This window comes from Strix aluco, chromosome 20, assembly GCF_031877795.1.
Source record: "Strix aluco isolate bStrAlu1 chromosome 20, bStrAlu1.hap1, whole genome shotgun sequence".
NCBI lineage: Eukaryota > Metazoa > Chordata > Aves > Strigiformes > Strigidae > Strix > Strix aluco.
Genome location: NC_133950.1, coordinates 10,892,458 through 10,912,787, shown reverse-complemented (window position 1 = coordinate 10,912,787; position 20,330 = coordinate 10,892,458). Strand labels below are relative to the sequence as shown.

The window sequence follows — 20,330 nt, the reverse complement described above, 5'->3', positions numbered from 1 at the left end:
ATGGCCATCACCTGGGTAAAGATCAGCCAGCTTTCAAGGTGGCCACTTGTCAATAATGGAAAGTAACGGCACCGTTAGGCATCAAACTCTATATTCAGTAATCTCAGATTGGTTCACAGCCATCAATAAGCTCAGCCTTGCAGTCAAGGAAGGTCAGGAGTGCTCTCCTCATTGCATATGGGGTGAGACACAGAAACATTCAGAATTTACCTCTGTAATGAGGTTACAGCCAAGCGAGCAGAGGCGGGGTACGGGCAGTCCTGCCTCCCTGCTCTCTAGCTCACCGACATTGCTGGGTGTACCAGAAAACAGCCAATGCTGTACGAGACTTACCTTGGAAATTCCCATCTACAGCATCGTTTGGCATAATTATAAAATCATGGCCATGAAGAGATAGAAAAAGACCTGTGTATCTAGACCTGCTTTGCAAAATCACCATGATCCAGCACAATGTCTATTCAGTTACCTTCTATGAGGATGAAAATGGGCAACTTGTATTTGTCCTTTACCAGACCAAAAACCTCCCACACATCCTCACAGACCAGATTTTTGAGCAGCAGCTGAAAGGCCGGCTCCAGTATGCCACCTTCAGCGTCCTGAGCACCCATCGAGGTCCACCCCATCCAAAGCAAACCATTCAAGTGATCATTTGCATCCGCTGGGTCAGCAAGACTGCAGGACCTGCCTATCTCAAAGCTACACTGAACTGGCGTGTGTCCCTTCCCTCATGATAAGAACCAAACAGGGCAGGATTTTTATGATTATTTATTATCTGTGAAGTGCCGGCAGTGTCCTGACTCTGTACAAGACACGACTGCTGGGCTTACAAAAAGAAAAAGCGCTGTGGCCAAAATAATTCAGCCTCAAAAAAGTTAACAAACGTGTTCTCAGGAAGCTCTCAGGCACTGCCCATCCTGAGGACATATCAAGGTGCCAGTGTGAACCACCCAAACTAGGCAGACATGTAGCTCATTTCTTTCACCTGTAAAGCTTAATTAGTAGCTGTCCAAACACAGTTTGAGAATATGGCCAAAACACAGGTATGGCCCTTGATTGCTAAAACCCAATCCATTACAAGAAACATTTTTTTTTCAGGTGGGGAAGCAACATTAAAAAACGCCACTACTCATGGAAGTTACAACTGCTTCCAACAAAAAACATGTAAAAAATACTGAGAGGGAGACTCTTAAAGTATCTACTAGTTTCCAGTGGAAAGGCATCAAGTCTCCCATGTTCACCAGATGGATATCAACATCTGACACGTGTTGGAAGACATCCATATCAACTCCACCAGCCTGAACTGTAAGTAGCCAAAAACAAAGCCAGACAGGACATCTGTGATGTGGTGCCGTCCGATCATGACGCGGGAAAAGCCCACGCAGAGGGCCCAGAGGACCAGCAGGATCCGGAGAGGGATGGCCAAGACCAGGTGGTTGAGGAAGAACTTGGAGAGCATGGCCGCTCGGCTGGCGTGCCCGGCTGGAAACGCATAGGTGTCCATGGTCAGGTAGTCCAACAAGCCAGGGTTGATGTCGTACGGGCCCTTCCGCTTGGCCAGCTTCTGTAAACCAGCCACAATCATGATGTCCAGAAGCAGGGCTACAAAGGGAGAGAGGAAGAGGGAAAGGTCAGAGCCAGAAGCAGAGTCAAGGGCAATTTTCAAGGCAGAACATTCAAGGATTGTCGCTGTCTTTAAATAAAGGTTTGGGTTCAGTTCCAGCCGGGTGTCCACAGTTCATCTGCACACAGACCACCCATCCTCAGATCACCCAAATGTTAATTAACCCTCCCAGTTCACCCACGGAGAAGACAAGTACCATTATCACCATCTCACAGAGGAGAAACCCAAACTGCAGAGGCAAGTGATCCGCCTGGGGAGGAAGAAAGCAACTGGCAAAGCTAAAATTAAAACTCTTTTGGCCCTCAAACCACTGGACTGGGTGTCTCTGTTTCTGTCTTCCACGCCATGCTTTAGAAACCTCATGCAGCAAGGACGTATCCCTGCCTGGAGTGGCTCTGTGCTGGCATGACCAGGCTGCAGTGAGCAGTTGGTGGGAGGAAAGGTGCCCCACAGCACTTTCTGGTGTTGTCCCTTGTCCTCTCCCAAGCCCACCACCTCCCTCCTGCCCAGAGCCAGCCAGCAGGATCTCACCGCACTGGCAGCTTTCACGAAGAAAAGAGCGGTGAGCCAAGGAGAAAGTCATGCAATAAAGAAAAAGGGCTTCTGCGTTAGAAACAGCACCTCGGTGTGTTGAAGCAGAGGGCAGGCAACATCCTCCTAGATGTCTCCCACCTGTCCCTCTCCCTTTGCTGAAGCGCTGAACACCCACGAGCCATTTCTAGTTTCTACTTGCCTCTCGCTTTCTCCCTGCGAGTCACCCCATGCACCCCCTTCCCTGCACAAACATGGCTGGGGGGAACACACCTCCCAGCCTGAGCAAACCCAGCCTTGTGGCAGCAGAGGGACCATCCCTGCAGCTGCAGATCTCAACACCAAATCACCTTTCTTCCCTAACTGCTTTGGGAGTGAAACCCATCAGCACTTGTCTTCATCATCCTCCTCTTCATCCCACCCCCTTTGCCCTAGCTGACAGGTACTGTCATTTCTATTTCCTAGCATTGATTTTATTTTTCTATAATCCCCTCATCTGCTTTTCCCCAGCCCTCCTAATTAGTCAGAGTGCTGATTTCAGCTCCTTGCAGCAATGACAAGGAAATATATACCATCATGAGCACAGCCTGCTCCCTCGGCAGGAAGGCGAGGGGCCAGTTGCCTGGTTCCTGGGCCCTGACAAAGACCGTTCCTTGAGAGCTGACAAGGTTTCAGGAGGATGGATGGGAGTGTGGCGGCAGCAGGGATGGGAAATGAGACGGCAGCTCATCGAAGGCAGGCAGCTCCTCCTGGCAGGAGCTGGGAAGTGAGGAGCTGTCACGGCGGCTCTGCTCGCCTGCTTCCCACAGCGTGCCACCTCTGTGCAGCCAGCCCCCGGCATCGCTTTGGGAAGGAGATGATATTTATCCTGGCCAAACTCTCTCCTTATGGGAGGGCTATTTTTTTTTCTTATCTGAAGAGCATCTTGCATGGGGAACAGGGACAGCAGGACCTCCCTGGACCTCTTGCCCACCAGGTCTGACCGGAGCCACTCTGGGCTCTTAGAGCTGCGGAGGGGGGATGGAGCAGAGGAAAAGGTCTGGGCAGCGGCTCCTCACTACTGGGAACAGCAGCCCAGGCAGCAGCGGGACTCCAGCTCAAACATAACAAGAAGCACTGACACAAAGGGAAGGCTCATAGGTGGCACCCAAAATGAGGTGGTGACGCTGCAGGTGGCGGGGGGATGCACGGAGGCTGGTCACAATGACAGCCCTGTAGCAGCAGCAATGGGCTTAGGAGGACAAGGACAGGCAGGGACTCCGCACAGAGCCTGCCGGATGTGCCCAGCAGACGGGGAGAGAGCAGGGAGATGTCCACAGCCCACACCGGGGGACCCCAGCACCCAGCAAAGCAGTTCTCTGTATTTTGAGATTTGCTGGTATTTTTTTTAAGGGGCTGGCCTAGGGGGGGAAAAAGGGAGGGAGATATTTCAGACACAGGCTGCAGAACCCTGGAGCAGCCACTCGCCCCGGTTTCCTGTTAAGGCCGAATGTCGTCAGCACGGCTTGAGGGTAACGAAGCGCTGGGGCTGGCCGGCCATGATGGGGTCATCTCGCTGCGGCCGGGCAGCTGCACGGCTCTGCTCATGCTGGGCTTCCTAAATCACCCCCAGCCTGACTTGTCACCTCACCAAGGTGACCCCCAGCGGCCCCGATTCAGCAAAGTGCTTGGGGAGCTGATTTTCAGCGCTCATCAGCTGCATTGCCCATCAATCCCATCTCACCCCAGACAAGAGCTGGGCGAGAGCCAAAGCTCTGGGACGCAATCCTGGGAGCCCAGACTCGCGCATTCGTTTCTGAGAGATGATACACCAGCACTGCCAAGAGAAAACTCTGGCCCAAGCTGCTCCTGCTGAAGTCAGCAGTTTATTGCATTGCTGAAGAGCCCAGCCAGGGCTCAGGAATCAGCCTAGGCACCCTGAAGAATCCCCAGTATCTCCTCCATGGTGTTCAATATAACCACTGTAGACTATTCCCCAACAAATCTGCCTGTAGATTAGTAGCACAAATGTCATGTGCCTTAGTGACACGTGGTGTTCACCATTGCCGTCAGTATTTTGCACTTAACAAGATTTTTTTACGGTCAAAGGTGATGTCAGGGCAACTTGAGGGATGCAGGCCTGTGTGCACGGAGGTGTTCAGGGCATGGAGAACAAGCCAAAGAGCTGTTTTAATAATCCTCTCATTCAAAAGATGAATAAAATAGGCCTTCAGTACTGCTAGGTTTGATTTTTGTCAAATGATGCACACAAAGCAGAAAGCCTCGTTTGCCCACATTTCAAGATCTGAAGGCATGACAGCATTAAAACCGGGGGTTAATTTGCCGTTAAAAGAAAAAAAACAAAGATCCATCCGTCTGGTGCTTCTTCTGTCACTTCCCCCTGCACTTTCTGTTCCTTCCATAAAGCAACTTATTTATGAGACAGCCCCCGCAGCCTGCCCTGGCCCGGCCCCCAAGGCACGGGGGGTCCCAGCACCCTCGCCCAGCTCTGGGTCTCAGCAGAGCCCCTGCAAAGCCCCGTGCCCCTGCCCTCTCTCTCCTGCTGCTGCTGCTGCTGCAACCAGGCGCTGTCAGAGTGAATCAGCACGCGGCACGGCTGCCAGCAGCTCATCCTTCAGAAACGGATACAGACCATGCATCCTCAGCAACCCCAGCCCGGGCCCTATTCCCTTGCAATTTCTTCATCTACATACCCATGCGGACTTTGGCTCGCTTGCTTTTTCCCCCTTAATGCAAACCAAACCCTCCCTCCTCAGGCGGGTACATCCACACCAGCGTTATGCTGTTAAGGGGTTAACTTTCTTATAGGCATCCTTGGTGGGTCCAGCTGCAGGTGGGTGTCTCTGCACTGGGAAGGGTGCCTGCTGGCTACCAAAACGGTTTCATCTGAAGCCCCTTAGCCTTGCACCTGCCAGTGCAGCCCCAGCCACCTGCAAACCGGCACTGTCACCTTCCGTCTGCCCTTCCCCTGTCCCTTCCACAGAGACGTGCAAATCCTTCAGGCTGACCCGACTGAAGGCTGGAGGAAATACAGCCCCAGGAGAGACCGCAGAAGGAGCCTGGAGCTGATTTACCAGCCCGCACTTGCCCAACGCTGCTCTCTGGAGACAGACAGACGGGGCTGTCAGAGGCATAGCAGTGATGGCAGAGTGCCACCTGACCGAGGGGTGAGATGAGAGGAGCAAGAAATTTTAATTTTAAGCATTTTTTCATCATGCCTTTCCTCTCCCCCAGATCCAGGTAGCATTGGATTTAAAACAGAGGCAGCATTGGTTGTAAAATCCAGGTAGCGCTGGATTTAAAAGAGCAAAGGAAGGATTAGCTCTTGCCCATCACTCCTTGCACATTTTTCTGAAAAAGATCCAGAATTTCCCCCTTGACCTGGTGTTAAGGGAGACAATCCTTCAGATATCCACTGCAAAGCCATCCGATTGCAAAAAGCTCTCTTAACATCTAAAACTTCCTTAAAGCGCAAACCCAAAGAGCAAGTCTTGTCTGCCTGCGACAATTTTAGCATCAGAGATCACCTTGGTATTGTAAATAGCCAACATCTGGCATCAGATGCACAGTAAATGAGCTGAAAGTGAGCCCCCTGGGCAGACGCTTTATATCTATTAATAAGAAAAGGAAAACAATTATCTGCCTTGCTCCTACCACCTAATGTTAGAGGCCCATTAAGAGCAGAGAGGCAGCACTGTGCAGGCAAGGCACAAGGACAAATCTGAAGCACCGTCGCAGCAGAAACAAGTCAAACCCCAAAGCTCGTATATATAGAGAAGCCAAAACAGTTGGACATCCCCCGTCACAGTAAGGTCCTTTCTGTCCCAGCGCCTGAGGTGCCATCTCTGCTGCCATCCCTTACGGAGGGGGGGCTGAAAGAGGGTGAGGATGGGGTGAGCACCCTCGGGGGGCATCGCCTGCCCCAGGTCAGAGCCAGGCAGCGTCTCCAGGGACAGAGGCAGATTCCAGCCGAGATGTTTATGTAAACATGTTATCAAAACCGCAGCTGAAAAACAACCTGGGTGCAGTGCTGGGGGCAGGGCGGGGGAGGAAAAATGGAGAAAGCCAAAAAAGCCCTTGGCCTCATCTGCTCCTGCAGCCATGATTCACATGACTTCACGCACATGGGGCTGCTGGGATGAGACAAGGCTGCTCTCCAGAGCCCAGCCTGCGAGATTGGGATCAGAAACAGAGTCACAAGCTGGACTCAGCTTCCCCGAGCTGTGGCTGAACACACAGGGAGAGGACAAAGGGGAGGTAAATGCCCAGGAACAAAGAGCAAGCCCACCTCATGAGCTCAGGAGGCACCCAAGCGTGGGAGCAGATGTGCATTGTACAACCCCCTCTGCCCAGCCCCGGCACGGTTACAAGGCAGAGCCGAGTTGGCGATAACTCATCGCCTGGGTTTCAGAGCCCGTAGCCTGCTCTGATCTGGGTCCCACCATGCTGGAGGCCACACCAACCCCGCTGAGGTGGCACATGCTCCCTGCCACAGCCACCGAGGCCACGTGTAGGGCCAAGGCTGGCTTTGATGGTCCTGTATTTCCCAGATTAGCCAACCCCACTCAGGAGTGAACCCCGGACAAACGTCACTGTTCCCAGGAAACAGTTTCTTTTTCTTCATAATTAGAATTCATAATTTGTTTTCCATTTTTCTTTTTACTTACATGGCCCTTCCTACTGCTTCTGAACTTCCCAAATCTCCTGCAGGCATTAGGCTCCCTGACCTGGAAAATGAGCTGTCTGCAGCCTTGACTAGTTGACATTAATGAAAGATGCAGGTTTCAAAAGCATCTTCACCCTCTCTCCAGTGGAGCTGGTGGCAGCTGGAAGAGGTCCACTCCTCTGGAAGTGAACTCCTCTACTCCATTTTCTTCCCCAAATGTGGTGCTATTAGGTGTAAGAGCTGACAAAAGGCACAGATGGCATGACACATTGAAGAACCAATGAATCAGACACTACGGTGTTTTGGGGGGAGCTTATTTTTTGGCTGAACAAGCAGCAGCGTGGGGTAAGTGGCCACGGGGAGGTGAAAAAATGGTGGAAAGCAGCGTTGTGCAATTAATTTAAAAAAACCCAACCAACAACTAAATATAGACCTGCTACATCCTAGATGATTAGAAACAGCCCTGAGTGCAAACACAGGCTGCCTGGAGCTCTCCCCTTGGAAATACTGTGCCCCTGGGAGCTGGGCAGTTTGTACATCAAGTTACTGAGCGGGGCTGCCTCACTGGGGGTCTGCTCGGGCTGGGGATGAGACACAGGTGAGAGGGTGAGCGCAGTGAAAAGGGCTCATGCTGATGGGGAAAATGAGCTGAGCAGCCCCCAGGACAGCTCAGCTGCCTCCCAGCAGGGCTCCGATAGCTCACAATGCCCCTGTACGCTATGGTAGCAACGCAGGCAACGTCAGCACGTCCCAGCACCACGCGCTGCAACGTGCACAAGCACAATGGCACCGGCACCGTATGGGATGAGCTGGAGGAAGAAAACAGTCTTGGGCTGATGACCAACAGCACGTGCCAGCCCACAAACGCTGGGCTCCTCGCTCAGACTCTGGGCTGCTTAGGCTTGTGTTTACACCCCGCTGCCTTCAATAAGGCAGATTGGCCAAAAAAACCGAATTGGGGCTGATTCTGTGGTGCTCAAAGGGCCTCCAACCACTGCACCTCACAGTGTGTTAGACCCAGATCAGGTATGTCTGCCGGCATCCCTGTATAAACAGAAATGGAGAGCGAGACCAGAACTGCGTTCCAGGTGAAAACATGGAGATTTCTTCAAGGGAAGGAAAAAGAGATATCTGATTCCCTGCTGCCACCCCCATCCTCCACCAAGCCCGGCCCGGAGCAGGATACCCGATGGGGTCTCCAGGCCCACTGCTCCCCCAGCGACTCACCTCACTGCCCAACGCTCCTCCACCTTCCTCTTCCCAACCATTGCTCCTGTCAAGGTGCGTTAGAGGCAAACACACTCACCCATCTCTTGAGATCTCCCTTAGGGCCAGAGCCTCGCTCAGCTTCTCTGCAGGGCTGGCTCTGCCTGAGTGAAACAGCTACTGTCCCCTTCGAGCTACAGGCAGGGGCACCTGGAAGCTGTTCCCAGAGTGACAGACATAAGGATGACTCATTTCCCACGTTTATTCCCCCTCTTCCCATTCAACAACCCTCGCACTTCTTTTCTCTTTCACTCTGCATTCAGGCTCTGGAACATTTTGCCTGCTCGCTCTGCACGAGGGTTGGATTTCAGCTTACTGCAGTTTCCCCTAGGGCTGCACAATGATGGCTGCAGGGCTCGCAGCATCCTCAGCACCAAGCAGCTGGCCAGGACCTGAGCTCCTCGATGCTGCCCGGTACCAGGGAGCTGATCCGACCACAGGTTCAGACCCTGTGTGGGTCTCTGGAAATACTCCCCCGCCTGCTCCAGTCAGACAAATGGGTCCCAGCCTGTCACTGACTGTCCTTTATCTGAAGGGACACTGCAGACTTGCGAGCCTGCCCTGCAGGGAACAGCACACACTTGCTACAGAGGAAGCAGGCAAGGAAGGGAAGGGGGGGCAGGGAAGCCAGGGGAGTTGGGCATCGCTTGCTGTTCAGAGATGCCTGAGCTCATCAGCTGTAAAGGGAGGGAGAGGATGGCACCCACTGAAGGACTAGGGGCTTTAACTGCTGTATCTGGGCAGGACAAGAGGCAGATTAATAGCCTGGTGTGATGAAGAGGAATACTTAATGCCAGGCTGGACCTGTGTCTAGATGCTGGATGCAGGGAGTGGGCATCTGTGTTCTTCCCTCTGCCTGGCACCCGCCATGGGTCAGTCATGTTGGGTTACTTGACATTTAAACATTTGTGCCTCACTGGGCAGATGTGCTGAGATCTCAGTGGGCACTGGCAGGGCTGGGAGGGGAGCAGGACAGGGGCTGAGCCTCCTCCATGTGCCAGGTTTTCCAAGGAGGGGATGGTTCACACAGGGCACCAGCTCCTGAGCTGCTCTCCCCTTCCCTGCTGAAACATCATCTGTCCTGTCTAGCTCAGAAAATCCCCAGCCTCACAGTGGGAAAATGAAAGGGAAAAAATCATCACATCTGGCCCCAAACCATCTCTGGAGCTCTCGGCTTAGCAAGCTCTGCTGCATACAGACTGATCCATCTGCCATGCAACTCCCCAGCCTCTCTGCTGGGTCTGGGCTGCCGAGCCCTGAGGCTCCACAGGATGAGCTTGTCTGGACTGCCTGGGCATTTAATCTACTCAGTGACCTTTACCAGCAGTGGACTGTACTATCTGGATCTTCACCACATGGACTCCAAAGCAAAGCATGACAATACCTGCAGCACCTCTGTACTGTTAGAGCAGGGTCAGCGGGGTCTCGAGGGGCCTGGTGGAGGCATTTCTCGCTCTCTTTCCTTCCCAATCTACCACTTTCCTGCCAATCTGGTCTTGCTTGGAAGCTCCCGGGGTGGGACTGCAGAGTCCTGGCCACATATATAGATTTATAAATATATAAATATATATATGTAATATATATATATGGCTCAGGATAAAGTCACAGCCCTGCAGGGGACTATGCCTCAGAATAACATGGCTTGGTTCCCAGTCAGACTAAAGCTAGGGCAGTATTCAGGGAGAAGGTTGGAGAGAGCAAGAACTGCCTTCTTGCTGACCTTCAGGAGTGGAGAAGTGACCCTGGGCTCCCCTCCTTTCCTCCTCCTGTGACAAGCCACCCATCCTCAGCCTGCCACCCTGCTCGCGACGATACAGCCACAGCCCGTGGCACTGCTTTACTCGACGGCAATAAATGCTTAGTGACAGCACCAAAGAGCCAACCCGCGCCTCAGAAGCGGGATGCAGAGCCAGCTGATGGTGGATGAGGACTGGGACCTGTGTCACTAAGACAGCAGGCAAAGAGGAGACCAGGGTTTTCTCTTCTCCTAGTCTGAATAACTGTTTCAGAAAGCTATGACCAAAGCAGAACCAGTTAATGGCTGCTATTTCAAACCAAGCACAGATATATATTTTATGTGCAAGGGTTAACCAAGCAGATACCTTCTGACAGCAAAGGCACACTGCTGGACTGCAGACAACTAAAGAAGGTGGTGATTTGGCTCTAAATGCAATAAATGGACTTTACCAGAGAGACAACTTTGGGTAGCTGACCATATTCCATCCCCATCGCAGTAAGAAGGTGCCTGGACCTGGAAAGACCATCAGCCTAACGACATCAATCTGTTTAGCTTAATAAATAGGAGGTGAAGAAATGACTTGAGCACTATCCAAAATATTGAAAGGCAGAAGAGATGTTGGCTAAAAGAGCTATTAGGTTGAAGAGACAAGGGTATGCAGATGCAATGAAGGGAAGAGTCAAACTAAAGGCAAGTCACTTGTGGGAATACCTACCACTGCAGTAATATAGAAACGGTTCTGACAAGTTCACCCTCACTTGTAATTGTACATCAAATTGAGTGTTTGGGTTTTTTCCCTTAACAAATTGAACAGGAATAAATTAAGGGATGTGCTACAGCCTGTTTTTTGCCGTGGGTTAGATCAATGATCCAAATGTTCTTTGCTGGCTTTGCAGTCAATGAATCACTAAATTTGGATCCACATCCTCACCAGATGGATCAGAACCAGAAACTGAGGTACTGCTTCCCCCAGGGTTTAATGGAGTTTCTGTCTGGTTTTGAAGCAGATCTGGGAATTTTAGTGAAAGTTTTATATCTGCTTTTCCCCTGAAGGCCCAATTGCAAGGTTCAAATGATTTTCTAAGCACCTCAGTTTTCAGGAAATCCTTATGATTGCACAGAAAAGCTTGAAGGGTCCTAAGAGTTCCAACACTGACAGACAAATAAAATGTACTCTAAAACTGGGGGGTTTCCTGAGTTTTGATTTTCTCAATTTGGCTGGGGGGTGCAGACTTTCTTCCTGACTCTTCACCAGACAGGGCTGGCAATGCTGAGATAGTCTTCCTGAAAGCACATTCTGGCAGCGGGATTTTTACAGTGGGCACAGATAGCTGATTTCTTCTATCTTTTCAGTAACAGACTGAGCGTGCTTCTCTGGCTGTTTGGCATTCGCTGGAAAAGATTATGATGAGAAGAAGAATCAATAAATTCCATCACAGATGACAAACATGGAGGGAAAACATTGCTTGGGGGCGCTAATCAACATCTGCGGTTGGGATGGATGGAGCATCCCAGGGTCAGACCCCCTCACCCAAAATGCTCCCACATGTGTTGGCAAAACTCCTGCCAAAAGCTCCTCAGGCGCAAGTGCCCCCCCCCCCATCTGCAGTGGTGCTTCTGCCAGGTTCCCAGTCCCATTTCAGCAGTCTCCTGTCTCCTCGCCTTGAAAGCCTGATTGCAAATCCTAAACAAGTGCTCTATAATGGGCTGGCTCCCTGCCCAGAGACTGCATCAGAAATTCTGCTTGATGTATCAAACTCTCAGCAAGCAGGGGGAAGGGAGGAGATCCAGGGGAGGTAGGGAAGGGGTACCACAGACAACCCCAGCTTCCCTCTTCCCAGGAGACCGGGAAAGCACCAGGAGGTTCCCTTCCCTTTGAACTGTCCCTACCCAGGGGGCTTTACACCACATCCTGATGGATTTGATCCAGTGGAAAAGAGCAGCAAGAGGGACCAAGGATGCCAGACGCAGCAGTCATGCCATACCCTTCCTATTTACTCATGAGACCCCACTTCTCACGGGATCTGTCTCCAGCCCCCCACTCCCCAGCAGACGCCCTCCTCCATCAGCAATGCAGGTATCATGGCAGTAGCTGCTCGGATATTCGCCGTTCCTGACTGCAATCTTAAATATCAAACCAAGGCCACGCTCACAGCAGAGATCTGCTCCGTGGGGTGACACAAGTCCTGCTGCGGAAGCTCTGGCAAGAGAGGCTCAGGGCACCTTGGTCAGTCCCACAGTCAGCGTTGTCTACTCAGAGGGCAAAGTGGAGCTTTTTGGAGGCTGCCAGACCCTACAGAGCTATCAAGTCATGTTGTGAATTACTCCTTCACACAATTTAACTATTTTCTTTCTTGGCAGGCGGAGAAGAGGGATGGGAGTAGCGTGTCTAGGCAAGGAAGCAAGACTTCAGAAACCCCATGAGTTGTCCCCGGGCATTTGAGCTCAGGAGACCTGGAGATGCAGGTAGTGGTGCAGGGCTGAGCTCTCACAGTGACCACCTGATACTCAAAATTTTAACGCAACCTGAAGGTGGCTTTGCATTTGGCCTCCTCCCATGGCAACAGAAGGGCGAGAAAACCTTTCCTGTTTTTAAGTCAAAGGTGGCATTATCTCTTTATAAGGATCTCAAATATTTTGGAGTCAAAGAGGTCAGTTTTCAGGCTCCAAAACTGTCAAAGGCTCTTGGGTCAAGAGACATCTGGAAACTGTGCTGGTTGATGTTAGTCACCTACTATTTCATCCTTGTGCCCTTTTAAACAGAGTTTCTTTTCTCAGTGAGAGGTTGACCCAGCGCCCTGAGGAGCCCCTGGAAGAACTGCTGACGTCGGCAGGCTCCGCATCACGCCGATGCTATTCTGGCTTCTTCCCTGCAATGGCCTCCCTTCATTAGATGTCACAGCATGAGGACAGTCTCTTTCAAAGGCCGAGGGGAGAAAAGGCAGCTACCACTGTGCTTTTCAAGCCAGTTCAGTGCAATCTTCGCCTTCTCTAAAGGATGAACTTGTGAAAAAAAACAAACTGGGGCCATGTTGCAGAGCCCGTAATGCGTCGCAGTCGGCCCCTGCGGACAGGACATCCCTCTCCTGAGGTGCCTCTGAAATAAAATGTCCCTACATCTGCTCAAAAGGCTCCCTGAGAAGCAAAGGCCTAAATCCAATGTTTTCAGTTTCTCTTACCAACCAAAAGCGGGAGTCCCAATGGCTGTTTTTTGGGGGAGGGTGAAACACTAGGGTGGATCACGGCCAGAAGAGAAAGTAATTAGTCACAAGGAAAAATATGATAACTGGGCCCCATGCCAAAGGCAGAAGAGCGAGAAGAGCAAGGTCCTCAGGTTGGGGCCAGGATCTAAGGCAAGTCACAGCCAGAGCTCAGCCTGGGCACTGGTGGGACATCAGTCCACATGGCTGGGATGGGCCCTGCTCAACTGAGAAGGAAACTCCTTTAACACGTCCCAACCTCCAGAAACAAGGACACCGACCACGGCACAAGGACTAGCAGGAGAGACAGAAAGATCCCAGTCCGTCTGCACAGCCTCTGGGTCAAATTAGCGCATGGAAATGGGGACAGCATCAAGGAAGGTCCTCAAGGGAAGGAGGATGCGAGATCAAACCGCAGCAGGGAAGGAGACAGGACTCCATCACGCGGCGGCTGAGATGTGGAGCCAGGGTCTGTTCAAGAAGGTGGTGAAGGGATGGAAATCTTTTTTTTTCAAGGATTTCCTCAGGAATTGATCCAGATATCAAAAATTAAAATATTTATGTATTCCCCACCTATCAAACCACCAAAGCAGATGACTATAGATTAAATAAAAGACATCACTGCTGGTATCTACCTGCACATCACACACACTTCATTGGGCTGACTGGACAACCCTGCCCCATGCAGGACCGGCCGGGCACCTGCCCCTACTCCGTGGGTGTCACCAGCTACCAGAACTACTCCATTCCTCTTAGACAACTTTTTGCTACATCCATCACCCATATTACCCAGGACCGAGACGGCCGATAAGTGCGGTATTCACCCTAAAGGTCACTCGCTGCTTCCTGACCACATCGGCAGCTGGGAGCAGTCAGAGGAGGAGTCCCAGTGCCGCTGTCCCTTGTGACCAGGGCTGGGCTTTCCCGGTGGGGAGGGAGGTTTGCCACTCACCTAGCAGCAGGTTCATGAGGACCTCTTGACCTGCCAGCGTGCTGCTCTTCACCAGGCAGATGAGTGTACCCGCAATCCAGGGGATCCCGTGCCCCGTTATCCCCAGGAGGTTAATCATGGAGCGGGCACCACCCCAGGAGGAGGCTCTGTTGGCACACACTCCCAGCCTCTTGGACATGCAGATATCGATGGCCAGCAGGGAGTTGAAGGCGATTCCCTTGAAGGAGGGGTTGAGCTGCATGCAGTCCTCTTCGGGCAGCTGCTGCGACTGCCTCCGCTCCTTGGGGTTGCTGTTCTGGGCACCAGCTGCCCCGGCCTGGCCGCTCTGCTTTCTGCTGGAGCTCCTGCTCTCCTGGTTCCCCTTCAAGGGCTGATTCAGGGAGAGGAACTCAGCCCTGTTGAGGACATTGTTCCTGTCTCTTGCCCTGGACCGCGGCTGGGATGCTGGCATTGCAGTCTCTCTTTAGCGCAACCTGCTTTGCAGATACCAAGAAGGAGAGAAATTCCTCTTATCCCTGCAGAGAGCTTCCCCCACTCCCACCGTCACGAGCCGTGAATTTGGGAAGCTACAAAGGTTCCCCTGTGTTGCAGTTGCCCCCAGCACAGACTGCAGCTGTTAAATATAGAGTAAGGAATGCACATGGCTGTTTACTTCATGGGCCTAGCAAGCTTGGAAGGAAAATTAATGCCAGGCTTGGCAGCCACTCCAGTGCCAGGGAAAAAGGTTAAACAGCCAATAGATTGGAAGAAGAGGAGGGAAAAGCGTTGTGCCAAAGGTTGGTTGCTTCTGGCCTGGTCTATTTAAATCTTCCAATTGCTTATTCCCCTGGGCTGCAAGGGAAACTGGGAAATGTAGTTTTTTTGCACTGCAATTCACATTTCAGTATCGGCAAGTCAGAGCTGGAGGAGATCGCGGCATCCCCCCACCCCACGGCAGCTGGTGTTGCTCCTACAGCGGGCTGTGCCGCCTGGCTTTGCAAGCTCCAAGGCTGGGCGTTGCTCAGAGGCTTCCCCCCAAGGGGCTTTCCCTGGGTATCTTCTCGATTTGTCTGTTCTGCAACATCTCACCCCCTGTGAGGGCACCCTAAATACCACCTTCCTCTCCCTGGTAGCGGTACCTTCAGACATCACTAGCCCCATCCTCTCTCCCCACTCAGGGTGCTTCCCTGTAGCGACTTCCATCACTCACCTCGTCCCTGGACCCAAGGAGAAGCAGCCCTGCCTCCTGATTAAAAGAGACACTGCTAATGAATTCCCATCTCCCTGCCCCCAGCACTGAGCATGGCCTCGATACCACACATGTTCCTGCCGTGTGATCCAGCACCGCAGATCCCACACTGAGAGCAGGTGACAGGCAGCGCCCGCGTCCCGGAGCCGCCGATGCGATCAGCAGCACAGGTACCCACCCCAGGGGGGTGGGCATCACGGGATGGGGAGGAGGAAGGCTTCTTGCAGTGTGGGCTGGATGCCGTGGGCTCATGCCAGGTGCTGGGGAGTCCTCCTCCAGAGGAGAGGGAAGACCTGCCCTGCCGTGGCACACTGTGCTCCATCACTTTGTCCATGGATGGCTACCGTCAGCCTCCCAGCTCCCCACCAGTGCTGGTGAGCCCCTGAGAACATCCTGTCTGTGCTCACAGCTCCAATTTACAGGTCTGAACAACATTGCTATAGTCCCTGACCTGCAGCTGTGTGGATCTAAGGCTTGAGCACTGCTGGGAGAGACCATCCATCTCAGCTCCTCCTGCCCGAAGGACGGCAGCCCGCTGCAGCGACCACCTGAGCCGGATCCACCAGGCTGCCATCACCCAGATACCTTCCCTGGTTAATGGGCTGCCATGGCCCCATACCACCCACATGCTCAAGAAACGGGATTATTCCAATGCAAATAGGCTGGAAATCCCCCATAGACAGAGAAGTGGAGAATATGAATATTGCACCGAGGAGCAGAACAGGCACGTCTCTTGGTGCCAGTGACATTTACCTACACAAATGTCCAGTTACAGAGGTCAGTATTTGTACAGGTAACCCTGGGAATCAGGCCCCCAGGTATCTTTAAAAGTCTTGCCCAAAATGCACTGAAGAGCTTAAGTGCTAAAAGAAAGGTGGTTCTTGGCTTTCTAAGATAAGAAGAAAAATTTTGCGCTTTCTTCGCACTTTTTATCCATAGTTCTTAAAATCCTTTAGATGATCTATGCATTCAGCCTGTGCCCAGGCTGGCCAGAGGCGAGGGCAATGCTCGGCCAAGCAAGTGCCAGAGGTCCTGAGGAGTCCTCGCTCTTGAGCTTTGCTCATATTTCCCTCCCTAGTGAATCAAAGGAAAATAATATACATCAATTTATTTCTGAATCACACCCTCCAGGAACCTACCCTGAATCTGCGATGATGATCCTAGCTGGAGGAAGAGCTCGTCCCCTCCTCAGGCACCCTTAAACCACAACCCTGTCCAGCTCAAGTACCATTCGGGAGCGTGCACAGACGCCACCACATCACCGACACCCACCAGCTCCCGTCCGATCACCGGCCGTGCAGCAGCATTCTCACGCTATCGCAGAAGTCAGCGCCCCGTCCCTATCTGCCTGCCCTCATCCCGCCGCCCAGCTCCGAGGCATGTGGAAAATCTCAGCCCACCTGACACCAGCCGGGGAAATTACCGTCATCACTGCATTAACTTGGCTATAGCTGTCACCTCCCCGCTGCACGGCCTCCCTGTTTCTCCTGCTCCGTGCAGGGCTGTAGCTGTGTGGGGCTCTCTGTGGACATCAGTGGGCAGAGGGTTAAAACGCTGGTGGCCAGGAGCCTGCAGAAATAGGGAGACTCATCTCTCCCTCCCGTCCAGCCCTGTGCCGGGGATGCTGAGCTATTACTGAGCATGTTCCTCAGGAGCTGTCACGGGTTAAAAAATACCTTGAAAGCCCTGGGAGTTAATTTAATCTGGTGTTGGTCTCTTCTGCTGACACACATTCAGACACACAGAATGACAATGAGAGAATTTCTCTGCCTTACACACAGAGCTGCCCCGGCCTCCCCACGAGAATCCAGCCTCACACCCCAGCACGAGTCCCCAGCGGGAAGGGGAGGGAGGAGGAAGGGCAGTGCGGGATGGACTCAGTGTCACCAGACCCCTGTCAAAAGTGCAGCGGGAAAGGAAAGCAATTTGGTCTCTCCTGCAGCCAGGCAGGCTGTCACTGCTGGTCCCAGCCGGAGAAACTGAGTTCAGGAGGGAAAAATCCCCAATCCCTGCACTGGGGCCATGACGAGCACTGTCCCGCTGCACTGCTCACAAAACAGCCACAAAACCAGGGGTTTATAAATATCCCAGCTAAACCTGTAGACACACTCCCTGCTCCAGCGGGGCTATTCCAGGCCTGACACTCAATCCACACGGGTCATCAAGCACCTCGGAGAACGCCCAGACAGACAAATCCGGACAGACAAATCTGGCATGCTCCACACGCCCAGTCTGCTCAGCCTCGGCTGTGCTCCCTGCCTGCCTGCCCGCCCCTGCCTGCCTGCGGTGCTGCCTGCCCTGGGGCTGGGGGCTGCCGGCCACAACTCCCCACATAGCTGCGGCCACACACGGCGTCAGCTGCTGGCATGGCCACACAGACCGCGCTGGAGGTGCGGGTGGGACTGGAGGGACAGAAAATCCCCTTTTGTCACAGTTCGCTGGCAGCTTTGGTGCATCCCAGCCTCTGGCAGCGGCTGGCCAAGAAGCAGCGTTTGCACTCAAAGTGCTTGCAAGCAAACCTGCAGTGTTCCTGGGCAGGATGCTTCTAGGGGTGAAAAAGCAAGCTTGGTCAAAATAAAATATGATATCCTGCAGTATTTATGGCGCACGCAGCAGTGTCAGTCAGGCCCATCAGCACAGCACAGCAAAGCCTCTGGTGGGCTGCTTTTATTTGCCGCGGCTCAGATGGTGAAGGGGAGATCCTGCCTTTCAGTAAACCTGGAAAACGTGCTGGAAGGACACGGAGACACAGTGCAGGCCATGATGCCTCCCCCAGGGAGGAACAGCAGGAATGGAGCGTGGCCATGCTACCATGAAACATGGATATGTGCATCAGACAAGCAGCAGAAGGAAACGCAACTCACAGCATCGCCAGACACTCCTAATTCTTACTTATCACAGCGTGGCCTCACATCTCCAGCGGTTCCATCAGCGAGCACCACGCTCTCGGGCACAGGAACTGTTCTGCTCATGGCATGCAGCCACCCTGGGATGGAGTGTGCTAATGCCTTTATCACTCACAGCAGCGCGATGGAGACAGGCACGACTGAAACCCAGAGAAAACTCCAGCTGAAGATGAAAAGCTGATTTAATTAGAATGAGACAATGCAATTTCCTAGTTGACCAGAACACTGGAGACAGCCAAGTTGAAGCAAGACCTGGCTGAAGCTTCAGTGAAACTAGAGTCACAGAATAAGCCGTTTCACCAGACTCATGGTGCTCTGAGAAACTGTGACAAGCTTGTTTGAAAAGTGTGAAAGAGTCTTGGAAATGTCAAAGGATTTCAGCACCTTCTGGAGGCTGCTGAAGCAACTGGATATTTCATTTGGAGATGCTCATTTCATTCTTTCTTGTACTATGTGATAGTAAGTTGCTTGCTTGTAACTTGAGTGCGTTTCTAGTTTTTATATCTGTTGCAGGAGTAGTGACTATAATTGTGCCCTTCACAGGGACTGGGAAGTTTAAAATAAATACTTAGCCAATATTTTGAGAAACGTGCAGAAGAAAAACATAACATATTGGTTTTTTTCTGTGACATACCGCGTTTTTTCCACCCGCTGTGGGTGGAAGGGAGCGAATCTGCCTCCCCTCGTCCTGTGGCATTCACTTGTCAGGATCACCCCGTAGCTCCGGTCTCTCCTACCTGCCGGAGGGCAGACAGCAAGCGCGCAGCCTGGAAAACACCAGGCACAGCGTGAGCTAACCAATCCTGCTGCGAGTGCGGGCCGGGAAGGACTAAAAGACATTTACTTAGCCCTGAGCTGCTGTACCATACCGCAAGTGGCACCAGCAAAGCAATTTTGACCTCTCAGTCCCTCAGGTTTCCTGTCTAGAAACAAGTGGCGGAGGACAGGCGCAGCCGGAGCTCTGCGTAACGCTCGACGTACAGCAGCTCTTACTGCAAAGCTGCACACACGCACCTCGCCCGGTGCTCAGCTCTCAAAATTGGGATCCTCAGCTGGCTGATGGTCAGCAGGACCAGCCAGCAACGTTACTCCTAAAACTGTAATAGAAGTTTGCAACTTTCCCACAGGCCGCTGCTGCCTCAGATGCTTCTCGCTCTCTATTCCAGCTACTCCGCAGCTCCTCTGCTGCTATGGAGAGCTTTGCGGTTCTAGTTGCTTGAATCACAGCCCATCCAGCCCAGGGCCACAGGTTTTGCAAATACGGAGACCACCCCTTTGCTAAATCTACCAACCAAGGTCCAGCCGGGAGAGGAAAACCTTAATCTGAAAACCCAAGAGAAAATACACTGCAGTTAAATTAAAAAAAAAAAAAAAAAAAAAGAAAGAGAAAGGAAAAAAAGGCTTTTCTAAAAAAAACTACATTACCCACAATTCACGGCCATGTGGGAGGAAATGCTGGGTTTTTTTGCGAAGGAGGTTTAGCTTCAACAGCTGCAGTTTAAAAGCGAAATACAGGGGGAGGGATGGGACTGGGCGAAGGAGGGAGGACCGGGAGGCGGGGGGGGGGGGGGGGGGGGGGGGGCTCGGCCCCGCTGCTGGTCCCGCCGCCGGGCTGGCCGGGGCGGGGGAGCCGCTGTCATGCCGTGGCGGGGGGGGGGGGGTGTCCCCTGCCCGGGCAGCCGGCGGGGGCACGGAAAGGCGAGGAGCGAGTTTCTGCAAAGTTTAACCCGGTTGCCTTTTTGATGCTGCTGCTGCGGCGACGAGCAGAGCGGGAGCCCCCCCGCACCCCCCTGCTCCACCGGCGAGGCTGAGACCCGGCGCCGTCCCCGTGTGCATGAATGTATTGCGAGAGAGGAAGCTTGCGGCAGCCGGGGGGCGGAGGCACCGATCCTGCTCCTCTCACCTCCGCGGGCATCTAGCAGGGAGGCGAAGGGGAAAAAAAAAAGAGCGAGAAAAGGAGCCTCCCCCCCCCACACCCCCCCCCCCCCGCCGCACCTCGCCCCCGCGCAGCGCAGGGGAGCCCGGCGCTGCTCCCCGCCGCCGCGGGATGCTGTGACGCCCCGCAGGACCCACGCGTGTGCGGGGCAGCCCCGCCGGGTGAGCCCCAGCGGGAGGAGGAGGAGGAGGAGGAAGGTCGGACACCCCTGCGGAGACCTGCTCGCCGAGGAGGAGGAGGAGGAGGAGGAGGAGGAAGAAGAAGGGCAGCCGCGGGGCCGGCGCCC

At 53.1% G+C, this 20,330-nt stretch overlaps 1 protein-coding gene across 5 annotated transcripts; it reads right to left on the bottom strand.

Annotated features, from left to right (window-relative positions):
- Positions 1–749: 749 nt before the first annotated feature.
- On the bottom strand, positions 750–20,177 carry PLPP7 (phospholipid phosphatase 7 (inactive)). 5 transcript variants are annotated; one of them, XM_074846459.1, is made up of 6 exons: positions 20,104–20,177; positions 19,401–19,431; positions 18,743–18,875; positions 18,095–18,248; positions 13,975–14,447; positions 750–1,599 (listed from the first exon to the last, which is right to left on the bottom strand). In XM_074846459.1, the coding sequence occupies exons 5-6, from the start codon at positions 14,423–14,425 to the stop codon at positions 1,235–1,237; spliced, it is 816 nt and encodes a 271-aa protein (XP_074702560.1). In that variant the 5' UTR covers positions 14,426–14,447; positions 18,095–18,248; positions 18,743–18,875; positions 19,401–19,431; positions 20,104–20,177; the 3' UTR covers positions 750–1,234. The 5 variants fall into 5 exon arrangements, with proteins under 5 accessions (XP_074702560.1, XP_074702555.1, XP_074702559.1 ...); XM_074846454.1 differs by having other exon boundaries at positions 18,743–19,431; positions 20,104–20,124; XM_074846458.1 differs by lacking the exon at positions 20,104–20,177 and having other exon boundaries at positions 18,978–20,088.
- Between the last annotated feature and the right edge of the window lie 153 nt (positions 20,178–20,330).

Bases quoted from the DNA above. Each gene is read 5' to 3' on its own strand.
- PLPP7 (XM_074846459.1), bottom strand. From the start codon at position 14,425: ATGCCAGCATCCCAGCCGCGGTCCAGGGCAAGAGACAGGAACAATGTC. The intron at 1,600-13,974 runs GTGAGTGGCAAA...CTCCCTTTGTAG, and splicing joins CCTCATGAACCTGCTGCTAG to CCCTGCTTCTGGACATCATG.